Source organism: Meleagris gallopavo, chromosome 2 (genome assembly GCF_000146605.3).
Source record: "Meleagris gallopavo isolate NT-WF06-2002-E0010 breed Aviagen turkey brand Nicholas breeding stock chromosome 2, Turkey_5.1, whole genome shotgun sequence".
Classification (NCBI taxonomy): Eukaryota; Metazoa; Chordata; class Aves; order Galliformes; family Phasianidae; genus Meleagris; species Meleagris gallopavo.
In genome coordinates, this window is record NC_015012.2 from 106,143,783 (window position 1) to 106,156,149 (window position 12,367).

Below are 12,367 nucleotides of genomic sequence, written 5' to 3' on the forward strand. Positions count from 1 at the left end.
CATCCAGCCTGGCCTTGAATGCCTGCAGGGATGGGGCATCCACAACATCAAACTTCCATCAACATCCATTAATATCAACCATGCAAACACCCAGAAGTCAATTGGAGTGGCTGACTGAAATCTTCACTGAATTTGGTGAACGTGCTGTGCAGGTATTTAGGTAACGTGTGCTAGGCACGCTGCTGAGCAGCTGAGTCAGTGTTAGTGCTCTTAACTTTCAATTGCTTAGATGCATCACAAATGGAGACTCGGGGCAGATCTGTGTTGATGCCTCACATGCAGCAGTCGTGCTGTTTGTCAGACGCTGAGCCCTTCCCTGCAGCTCATACGTGTGGGGCAGATGATGAAGAGCAGGAATTGTGCCGAATGGAACAGTGGGTTTTGTTGTATGAGCTCCTCACTGCGACTGCAGTATGAAGCAGACCTTGTATTGCATTGCTCCAAAAAAACTGTGTGTGGCGTGTAGGAGAGAAACGGGACAAGACAATCCGTGACAATCACAAATGGAAGATATTTATTATTGAATGGCCTTTCTTCACAGTAGCAATAAATGACCCAAGTGCAATGACTTGATTTAATAAAGCCCTCTTGTAAGAGTTGCTGCTAGGAGTGCGTTTAGCCATAAGGAAATTGCCCTAATGTGTGTCTGTGTTGTCTTCAGCTCCTGTTATGTGCTGGAGAGGAGGGCCTTGCTTTGAAGACATTGCACAGAACAGCTCCCTAAGAGCAGTGTGCTTCTCTGACCTGTTCTGCTGCGCTGTAAAACGATGTATGCTCCCCAAACAGCCAATAAAATGAGTTCAACCTGTTGACACGTCTGCTCACTTCATGGTCAGAAACATTTCCTATGCCACTGGAGATGCTCTGTGGGAGGAGGCCGGGTGGAAAAGTGCATTGCTATTCATATAGCTCACCCAGGAGACACTGTCACTGGGATTCGCTTGCCAGGTTATTCTGGCTCCTGATGCTCAGGATGTCCCAGTAGCTGGGAGCTGCTGCTGCTTTGTTTGCCTGGTTTGAATCTTACAAGTGAGTCTGAGAGAATTAATTTCTGAGCTTCTCCTATTCCTTTCTTTTAATTTTTGGTGCTGCTAATTGATCTGACCTTTCTGTGCATCTCCAGAGCTTGTTTTAAGGTCCCTCTCACCACTCAGTAACACAAGTAGGTGCACACTGGAATCACTTCTTAAATACGGAGTGAAGAGTGAAGACTCAGAACGTGATGTGTTTGGGGAGGGTTTAAAAATGTGAAGTGTGTATTCTCATATTCTGTAATGTTCTCATCTGCCATTTACATACAGTTTTGGAAAAATAAAATGTGCAGCTGTGTGTGCTTTTTTATTTGAGCAATCGCTTTGGAGATAACATTTCTCTTTCGCGTTGCTTCCGGAGAATTACGTTTCTGGTGAGAGTGTTTAAAGTATTGCAGGGTTTGACTTGGGGTTACTTAGCAAAGTATATGTTAAACCTTGATGAATGCAAAGCATTTGTTTACAAGTCGTAATTTAGCAGAAGTCTCATTAAGTCTTTCCAAAGGAAATGGTAAAAATGGGTCTTTGTGGCTCTGGACTTTGGGCTGTTGCTAAAGCTCTCTGAGGCGTTGCTGATTGCTTTCCCTGAGCTGTGTCAAAACAGCTGCTCCTCTGTCTTGGGAAACTGAGTTTTGCAAGAGCTGAAGGGCTGAACCACTCCCTTCTGGGTGCCCAGGCACGTCCCTCCATCCTGAAAAATGCAGACAGCCCTGACCAGCCTGCAGCGCGAGCCCTGCGTGTTCAGAGCACCCTCCGCACTTGAGGGAGTCACAATTTGGGTACGTTTCTGAGCCCCGTGGAGCACAGCTTCATAGCTCTTGGCTTCTGGGAGAAGTGTGTGCATCTGCTGAGATACACCAGCCCTCAGAGGACGATTTGGGCCGAGGAGGTGTTTGAACAGCCAGGGGCTGCCCAGGCATCGCAGCAAAGCTCCTGGGCGGGTGTGGATGCCCGGCTGCAGGTACCTGGGGAGGAGGCCTTCAGGCAGCGCGTTGGTTACCTGGTGTTTGGGCCTTTACTTTTGAGTTAAAGGTGTGCTGAGGTGCTGCCCCTGTAATTCTTTGCCTGGTACTGTGTGGAGTGCGAGGCACTGAGCCTTACCTGGGCTCCTGATGCGGGCGCTGAGCTGTGCTTGGTTCCTGTTTGATCCCAAGTGAGACAGCTTGATTGAGCAGATCTCTGCAGTACAGTAGAGCAGAAGGTGCTCCCTCCAGGTTCGGGAGCTACGGCTGCTCAGGTGTGACTCACCTGTGGCAAAGAGGCGGCTTGGCGCTTTGTGGGCGCGTCTGTGACTGTCCTGGCTCTGCATGCAGCACCTCTGCTGTCATCTGCCGGCCCCGCGGTGTCAACCCAGCAGTTGGGGCAGTGAGAAGGCAGCCTGGTGCCCCGGGTTATTTCCCCACGGGAAGAGGACACAAAGCGGGGCACGCAGGCAGCCCTGCGCAGCAGCACAGCGGCACGGCCATGGGCTGGGCGCTCACCGGCGATGGCTCCAGGGTCCCTGGTGATGTGAATTCTCCATGCAGCAGAACCCGGAGTTCCGCATAGGGTGAGTGCCATCACAGCGTGTACTTCCAGCTCTGTTTGAATATTACCTGTGGAATTGGTTTGTTTGCAACTCGAGAGATATGGAGTGCTTTGGGCTGCGTTCACTTTGTGCTTCTTCCCTCGGTTTTGTATGCACTTTTTCTTCCTGTGGAAGTAATTCGGCACCTCTTCTTGCTTGTAGTTCTGTCATTGGTCTCTAATCACAGTGTTGTCGCTTATGAGAAAACGTCAGATTATTTTATTGCTGAAATTGTTGTAGAGGTCATAGAATCTGATTTACCTAAATTTGCCTTTTCCAAGTGTGACTCCATTAAAAATGTCGCTAACACCATTCCAGTCTCTGTATTTAAAGCCCTCAGTCTTTGTCCTTAATTGGCAACATGTGCTGCAGCCTTTTCAACGTGTGATATGGCTGTGAGCAATGTGAGTGGTGAGCTCGTGGTGCTTTGTGAGCTCTTTGAGTTTTAAGATGACCATGTCACCATTAAAACCCTAAATAAAGAATTTGGTTCAGTACCTAAGGATTTAATAACTTTTTCTTTAGATGTCAAATACAGGTAATGCAAATTTGCACTGAATGTTTGGGGAAATAAAATTGTGCAGATGAATAGATAAACCCCCTGTAAACTTTGATTTCGGACAGCATATCCTTATGAGCCTTACTCTGCTTCTGGGGTGGTGGAGATGAGAAAGCTGTGACCCAAGATGATGGAGAACCCTTGGATGGAGTTCTGGGGCCCACCAGTTTGTGGTTCTTTCCTCTGCTTTAACCCTTTCCAGCCACTATTTGTCACTTATTCTTCCTCCTGTTGACACCTTTGCCCATCCCCACAGTGCTGGGATCAAATGCCATTAGTTGGAGGAGGAGGATCGGAAGCTGGTGACAATTTCCTTGCTGGGAGATGCCTGGGGCAATGCAAGTGCGTGTGCTTCAATACGAGTTTCTGTGAGAGTATCCATGTTCTTTCCCTGAAGTGGCTGATTGTACTGCTGTGTTTGATGCATCTGATGATGCACGGTGGTTATCTCGGCGAGATGAGGCTGGGTGGTTTCCATGATGAGTCAAGCAATGCAACTGAACGAGATCGGTGCTTCACGGGCAATGCGTGTCGTTATCTGAGGGCGGCTCAGCTGCCTGGAGCTGCCCCAGATCTACAGATCTTACAGATGGCAGCCCTGGGTGGAGTTACGTAGGTGATGAAATGCAAAGTGGGTATGAATTAATCAGTAATGAAGCATCGTAAAGTCAGGAATTCCCAAATGTGGAATGGAATTAGGGCTAAGAGCACACAATGGAAATTTAATGATTGCAGAACCTGGAAAAGAAGCCCATGCGATATGTTACCTCCTACTGTAGGTGTTCCCTGCCCACCTCCTGCTTTTCTGAAGCTTTGATCTGAGCCTTCTGATTTTCTTGCCTTTATCAAACTTTGTTCCTTAGCAGAGCTGACGCTCACTGGTTTTAAAGCTGGTCAGTGCTTTTACCGAAATGGATTGGGTTCCAGAGGCTGACCGGAGATTCTTCTTTAGAACTGATTTAAAATTCAGTGCTTCAGTGTAGCACTTTATTTTCTCAATGAATAAACAGTTGGGTCTGGAAATGCATACAAAATATGAACAAGATGCCACAAAGAAAGTGGGCAGCCAGCTGTGTGCCTGGTCTTCCATGCCTCAGACAGAGGACTGTCCTTTGGAGCACAGCCCCTTCTGTTCCAACATGTGCTGATGCCAATGATGGAGGCTGGGTGTCCAGCCTGGCCTTGAATGCCTGCAGGGATGGGGCATCCACAGCCTCCTTGGCAACCTGTTCCACTGCCTCACCACCTTCTGCATGAAAAACTTCCTCCTCACATCCAACCTAAACCTCCCCTGGCTCAGTTTCAAACCATCCCCCTTGTCCTATCACCACCCACCCTCACAAACAGCCGTTCCCCCTCCTGTTTATCCACTCCCTCCAAGTACTGAAGGCCACACTGAGGTCTCCCTGCAGCCTTCTCTTCACCAGGCTAAACAATCCCAGTTCCCTCAGCCTTTCCTCACAGCAGAGCTGCTCCAGCCCTCTGACCATCTCAGTGCCTCCTCTGGACCCGCTCTCAGAGCTCCACGTCCTTCCTGTGCTGGGGGCCCCAGGCCTGGACGCAGTGCTGCAGATGGGGCCTCAAAGAGCCGAGCAGAGGGGGACGATCACCTCCCTCTCCCTGCTGGCCACCCCTTTTTTAATGCAGCCCAGAACACAGCTGTCCTTCTGGGCTGCAAGCGCACACTGCTGGCTCATGTCCAGCTTCAATTAGTTGTGGCCATTTCCTCTTATTGCTGAGTAAGAAAAACTGATTTCAATGAGAATTACAAGAATTATTCTTTCAGGAAGAGTAGGTAAGAAATTTCCTTAGAGACCACTCGTGCTTTACTTTGCCAGAATACAACATGGACAATTTTCCTCATACTTCTCTTAAGTTACAAGTAGGGATGAAACACTGGTGCACCAAACACATTTATATGAATGTATGCATGCACATACATGTACTATACATGCAAAATTCAGAGTTAGGGAATCATAGATTGCTATGAATGGGGTGTTTAAAGAAATAAATAACTAATTGTAAAACAAGTAGACTGGCAGTCGTTAACAAATTTATTGCAAATCACAGAATAGCTCAGGTAGGAAAAGACCTTAAAGATCCTGGAGTCCAACCACAGCCCAGCCATCCTACCCCAACTCTAACAGCCCTCCGCTACATCACGGCCCTGAGCACCACATCCAAACGCTTTTAAACACAGCCAGGGATGGTGACTCAACCACCTCCCTGGCAGCCCATTGCAGTGCTCAACAACCCTTTCTGTAAAGAAGTGTTTCCTGATGTCCAACCTAAACCTCCCCTGGCACAACTGGAGGCCATTTCCCCTCGTCCTGTCAGCAGTGAGCAGAGACCAACCCCGCTCTGCTGCAATCCCCTTTCAGGTACTGGCAGAGAGCCAGAAGGTCTCCCCTCAGCCTCCTCTCCCCAGACTAAACTAAATTGTTAGTTATCATTACATAGCCATATCTTAGTCATTGCTGAGCCAATCTCTGTAACTAGCACTGATAAAATGCACAAGCAGTTTTCAGAAAAAGTGAACAAACGATGAATTTAATAATAAATGGTAATAAACGATGGCTGAAAATCACCTTGCATGCCCACAGAGGACAGCCTTTGGGATGGGTTTAGCTGCTTGCTTACTAGCAACCAAACTATGTTCATGTGAGAACAGATGTGGTGATGTTTAACGCCTTTCTTCCAGGAGAAGAGCAGTGACTGCAAGGCAATGGATGTGAGGGCGGCCCTCTGCCTGCTCCTCTGGGCTATGCTGTTCCCAGCTGCACTACACACTGCTCCTGGGGTGAGTCTGTGTGCAGAGCTGAGCACTGCTGTGGGCTACAGAGCTCTGTGCCACAGAGGTCTGCAACGCTTCGTTTCAGCCTGGAAGGGATGGAAGTTACCAACTGAGCTGGGCTAACCCAAAACTGAGTTTCAGCTTCCAATGAAAGGGAAGCGTCTCTTATTTCATATAAGGACCGATACATCTTTTTGGACTGGGTATATTTGGGTCAATATTGTTCTTCTGTAATATCGTGCTTCTTATAACAAAATGAAATTTATATTTATTTTGGTATCAGTTCTCTCTTCCAGTTACTGTCTCTGAGTTTAGATTTACCAACAGAATATTCACAGACCTACTAATTGCTCTGAATAATGCATGCAGAGTTTGTCTCATGTGGTTGTACTGTGCTTTTGCAAAGCAGACCTGAGCCAGGGAATACAGATCTCTTTTGTGGATTTATGAGATTGGTGGAAACACAAATATGTTCCTCTCCAAATTTTTAAGAAGTTGTTCTTTCAATGCAAGCACCTGTAGGCAAGGAACTCTGGAGGCACGTATGGCCCTGCCAATTTTCTCAGTATTGTCACTTCAATAGAAGGGGGCAACTGAAGGCTTTCCATAGGGACAAACATGAGCAGAGAGTTCTGAATGGCTCTGTGTGCATAGAATGGTAGAACGGCCTGGGTTGAAAAGGAGCACAATGCTCATCCAGTTCCAACCCCCTGCTGTGTGCAGATCACCAACCAGCAGCCCAGGCTGCCCAGAGCCACATCCAGCCTGGCCTTGGATGTCTGCAGGGATGGGGTGAAGGGCTCTGAACATTCTGTCCCATACCTTGAGAAGTCAGAGATACCATTTCGCATGTGAAGTCACATTCCTAGTTTATTCCAGGTACTCATCTTTTCCTTATCTTCTTTGTGTTATTTTTCAGGTCCTCAGTAAGGGATCCAAGGCTGGTGACCTGCAAGGTACAGTGAGTAACTGTGTCTTCCCCATTTCTTTTTAACTGTCATCCGTTTTCAGTATTTACACCCATGATGCCTCATGGAATGTGCTATGCTGTCTTGCACGGCAGAAATATCTGCTTGATTTATTTTCCAGATGGGTGTAGAGACCTGATTCCCTGTGAAGACAGCGGAACTCTCTGCATTCAGGCCTGTTCTCCCTCCTTCCATGGGGAAACAAGCTTTGTCTGCGAAGACAGAAGGTGGAGAATGTTCGCAGATGCCTGTGCAAATCTGGACGTGCAATCACTTTTTCAGGTAACATAACTGCTATGCATCCACTTTGGCCTGCGGTCATAAAGTGTTCCACTCTCACCCAACCTTTGTATCTTGAGCAAAGGGAAGAAGGTGGGATTCTGGAACAGAGGTTACTGTGGTAAAAAGCCTTGTCATTGTGTAAAATTAAGTACAAGGAAATGACTTTGGGAAATCTCTGTGCTGAAACACAATTCAGAAATGAAGTTGCCTTCTTCTCTTGGCAAATGGCTTGGTTTAGATTGAGTACATTGGGATGAAGCTGAGAAAAAAATAGTACAATGGTCTGTAATAGTTAGATGATTCATGGTACATTCATCTCCAACTACAAAAAGAACTTTTTTTTTTTCTAAGTCACTTGAAGAATAAAACTTTACTTTCAGTTCTTCCCCCTTCCTTCACATGCATTCTGCAAACAGGTGCTTCTCAGTGGAGTGCTGGTGCTGGGATTCAGACCTTCCAGCACAATGACTGCACAGTTTGTTGGGTTGTAGCTGTAGTCTCATTTTTTTATCCTGTTTATTAATTGTCTCAAATTATTTTCCTCCCTCAGAGGATTTCTAAACAGGAACCCCTTCCAAGCTCTGAAGGGCACGTTGGAGGAGGACACTTTCCCTTTGTAGTGCCAGGAAAGCCAACGCATGGGAAGCCCGGAGATGGAGCAAAATATTTTGGTGCTGATGACCATGGGAGAAGTAACTGTCAAGCTGATTTTTCGTGTATCATCCCAGATATCTTGTCTTCACCAGCAATCCCAGGAAATATTGCCGATATCGTGGAGCTGCTAAAGAAGATTTCCCTAATGTTATCAGAGAACGTAAATAGAGGAAAAATGCAGGTATTTACTTTGATAGGCTTGAAGAAGTGGATCTGAGCTTGTCAGGGCAGATTAAGTTTCCTCCTTTATTGGCACTATCCATTGAAATGAGAGCTGCAAGGTGCATGGAGAGCTACTGTGAAGAGGTTCCAAGGGGGGGCTGAGTTTTGTTGTTAGACAAACTGTCCTACTCATGTAAAGTGGAGATCTCTCATTTCATCCGTTGGTAGAATCCTTGCTCTTGAAAGGTAAGTGTTTGCAGGGCTTGCTGTTACAGGCATTGGAGAGCAGTTGGGGGAAGACTTCAGATGTGACACCACAGGGATGGCTGTGTGGGAGATGCTGACCACAGCTCTGTTTTTGTGTGTTGCATGATGAAGACTGAAATGTTTTTGTGATGAACTTACAAAGCAGAGAGGTGGAGTGGGGGAGGGAGGTGTGAGCGGAGCTGTGCAGCAGTCAGCTGGAACCCATCTGCGGTGCCCTGAGCTTGTAGCTCTGTGCTGTTCCTCCCAGCACCTTTAGGACAATGAAGTGGAAAGACAAGGTGACTCGTACCAGTGAGATGCTTTGGCTGGATTGATAAGGGTTACATGAACCTGTTTATTGTCAAAGTAGTATAATTGCATTATAGAAATTTAAATGAGCCTTTTTAGAGATAATGCCAGTGACGTACTAGAATTTGTTTTAGCATCAGTGATGGCTTATTTTTCTTCTTTATTTCAGAGTTACAGCAAGATAGCAAATCACATTCTGAACAGCTCCATTATTTCCAATTGGGCTTTTGTAAAGGACAGAAATGCCAGTTCGACGTTACTGGACTCAGTGAACCTCTTTGCTGGCAAACTTCTTCTAAGGAATGGATCGGAAAATGTTCAGGAGCACTTCATCTCTACAAAAGGCTTCCGCATACATCAAAATGCTTCAGGGAAGAGCTTTGATTTTTCAATGGAATTGAATAAGACGAGCAATGTCAGTGGGCGTGTGGTCATTCCAGGAGAAGAGCTTCAGAAGTTACCAAAGACTTCCAAAGCGATCAGCATTGCGTTTCCCACGCTTGGACCCATTATAGAAGCCAGCCGTCTGGACCCTGTTTCTGTGAATGGGATGGTTTTATCTGTGTCCCTTCCAGAAGAGCTTCAGCATGTTTTACTTACCTTTGAAAAGGTGAATAAGCTGGAGAATGTCGGGGCTCAGTGTGTTGGGTGGCACTCTACTGAAAGGAGATGGGATAACAAGGCGTGCAAAATGAAGTCTGACAACATCAGCAGTGTTGTTTGCATGTGCAAGCACCGCCGCCGCACCTTCAGATCCTTCTCCATTTTGATGTCTCCCGCCCTTGCTGAGAAACGCAGTGCTGGATTACATTACATGTGTGGGGTTAGGCCTTTCTATTTTCAGCTTGATTCTGTGCCTGACCATTGAGGCAGCTGTCTGGCATCACGTCACGAGAACCGAAATCACCTACATGCGCCATTTTTGTTTGGTGAACATTGCCACATCGCTTCTCATTGCTGATATTTTGTTCATCGTGGCAGCTGTTGTGCATAACACAGCCCTGAACTACCGCCTGTGTGTAGCAGCCACTTTCTTCCTTCACTTGTTCTATCTCTCCTTGTTCTTTTGGATGTTTACCCTGGGTCTCTTAATTCTCTATGGATTACTATTGGTTTTTTTAAGATAACAAGATCAGTATTCATAGTTACAGCGTTCGTTATCGGATATGGATGTCCGTTAGTCATATCTATCCTCACCGTCGCTATTACTGAACCAAGGAATGGGTACTTAAGGAGCGGAGCCTGCTGGCTCAATTGGTATGAGACGAAAGCCCTTCTGGCCTTTGCTGTACCTGCTTTGACCATCGTTGCAGTGAATTTGGCTGTGGTAGTGGTGGTTGTGGTGAAGACTCCAAGACCCTCTATTGGAGAAAGCTGCAAGTCACAAGATTTGAGCAACGTGATCCGAATCAGCAAAAATGTTGCCCTTCTGACACCTCTGCTGGGCCTCACCTGGGGGTTTGGGTTGGCAACAGTGGTTGACAGTCACTCTCTGGCATTCCACATTACCTTCGCATTCCTTAATGCCTTCCAGGTAAATTCAGTGAGTTTGGGCATTGAGTGAAATAACTTACGTTAGACATTAACCAGAGTATTTTATGTTTAATAACTGCAAAGATCGTCATTATCAATTTACAAATACAGGGAACTCTCACTTAGACATTAAGTGTGGTTCCATGTAACTCACCGGTGTTACTCAGAGTCCAGTATTGCCCAACATATTGTGGTGAACCCAGACAGTCTTGGCTGCTCTTGGCTGATGCTCCCATTAAGTACATAGGAAAGGTTCTGATATGTAACCCATCAGTCCAGTTGGTAAGGAGAATCAGTATGGATTGTATATCCATTCTTGGCATTCCTGGATCGTCCATGTGATCTGGGTAGACAAAGTCATTTTTTTTTAATTACGAGAGTGGTGAGGTGCTGGAACAGCTGCCCAGAGAGGCTGTGGATGCCCCGTCCATCCCTGGAGGTGTTCAAGGCCAGGTTGGATGGGGCCCTGGGCAGCCTGGGCTGCTGTGAGATGTGGAGGTTGGTGGCCCTGCATGGCACAGGGGGGTTGGAGATTCATGATCCTTGAGGTCCCTTCCAAGCCAGGCCATTCTGTGATTCTATGATCAATGCTGCTACCAATGTCATAAGTGATAAGCTCTTTTACACACTCAAAGGCATTATTATATTTGTGCTGGAGGAAATAGAAATATTTGAGAAACAACATGTGGTTATGCTGACTTTGATGACTGTTTTTGCTGTGTTTCAGGGATTCTTCATTCTGTTGTTTGGGACACTTCTGGACAGAAAGGTACTCGGATCATTTCCTGGATTACATTAATATTTTCTATATCCATAAACCTCTGCCTCTGATTTTTTTCTGTTGTTTTTGATGTACAGACCAGAGAGGCCTTAAGGAAGAACTGCCTTTCGTCAAAGCGGGAGTGCAGTCTAGCGAAGGTAATGTGTTGTTTCTGTTGTTGTTGTTTTGTTTTTTCTCTTCTGTGGCTTAATTTACAATTTTTGCCAACCTGCTCACTCATACATGGAAGGAATTTTACGAATATGGAGGTACTGAATAGGAGAACTGGCAATCTGGGACTGCTATATAAACTACTATTATTGTTACAAAAATACAAGTATTATTTTATTCTTATTTCTTCCCCGATAGATATCAAAGCCATTTAGAAAGAGAATGCATGACTTCTCCCTTCAGTACAACAGGCCTCCTTTGAGGTTACTGACTGAATGAGATATGTAACTAGGATTCCAAAATTCCCGTTTAGTGACCCCATTGTGTTCTCCACAGAAGTACTGCAGGATGACAGCAGGGCTATCCAAGCGTGTCAGGAGGGCTGGTCTGCTTCCAGCTGAACATCAGCTCAGGATGGAAAGCACTCAGAGCTCAGCCAGCACATTAGGCACTCATCAGTGTTAATATGAGGGCAGTTTGATTGAAGGAACATTTGTTAAACTGATCTCTTCTGTAACCAAGGCTCCATGGTTTGATGTTGTATTTCCAGAAGGGAATCCCCTTTAGTTCTCCCAGACGTTGTCTGCAGTGCTCCTTCTATCCACCCAAGCACGGTCACTTCAGTTTGAATTTTGTAAAACAATTTCCCTTGCTTTTCTCCACTCTTTGTTAATCAGTCCTGATTCTAGTATTGAAAGCTGTGATGACTTTCAGTGATAGTGTGTTCAGATGTACCTAGTGGGGAAAAATAGAAGAAAGAAGGGTAATACTTTCTTGGTGCTACTGGCACCGCTGTGTTCGGGTTCACTCTGTGTGAAAGAAGCTGACTGTGCAACTTCTGACTTATCTGCATCCTTCCTCTCCCATTTTGTCTCTGATAGCGTACAGTTTTGCTGTCATGCGCTAAGTTTAAGCACATCCCAAGCTGGAAGGGACCCCCGGCCCCACACGGCACCCCCAGCCCCACGTCCCAGCGTTGTCCCAGCGCTCCCTCTGACAGCTGGGGGCTGTGCCCCCCCCGGGGAGCTGTGCTGTGCCCACCGCCCTCTGGGGCACAGCCTCGCCCTCACCCCCCGGCCCTCCCTCAGTGCTGTTCCCTCGGGCCTGCTCAAGGCCTGCTGCCTTCTCCTTTCTGTTGGGTCAGATTTTAAGATTATTTAGGTTTAGGTTGGATATGAGGAGGAAGTTTTTCATGCAGAGGGTGGTGAGGCACTGGAACAGGTTGCCCAAGGAGGCTGTGGATGCCCCATCCCTGCAGGCATTCAAGGCCAGGCTGGATGTGGCTCTGGGCAGCCTGGGCTGCTGGTTGGCGACCTGCACACAGCAGGGGG

The 12,367-nt window shown here is 46.7% G+C and overlaps 1 protein-coding gene across 1 annotated transcript in view; it reads left to right on the plus strand.

Moving 5' to 3' along the window:
• Positions 1-6: 6 nt before the first annotated feature.
• ADGRF4 (adhesion G protein-coupled receptor F4) overlaps positions 7-12,367 on the plus strand; it is a 16,535-nt gene continuing 4,174 nt past the window's right edge. The window contains 10 exon segments of the mRNA XM_031552268.1: positions 7-2,580; positions 5,859-5,957; positions 6,871-6,907; positions 7,041-7,201; positions 7,752-8,036; positions 8,742-9,353; positions 9,355-9,682; positions 9,685-10,106; positions 10,833-10,874; positions 10,964-11,153. Coding sequence (XP_031408128.1) covers positions 5,883-5,957; positions 6,871-6,907; positions 7,041-7,201; positions 7,752-8,036; positions 8,742-9,353; positions 9,355-9,682; positions 9,685-10,106; positions 10,833-10,874; positions 10,964-11,153 — 2,152 coding nt within the window. The 5' untranslated portion in view covers positions 7-2,580; positions 5,859-5,882.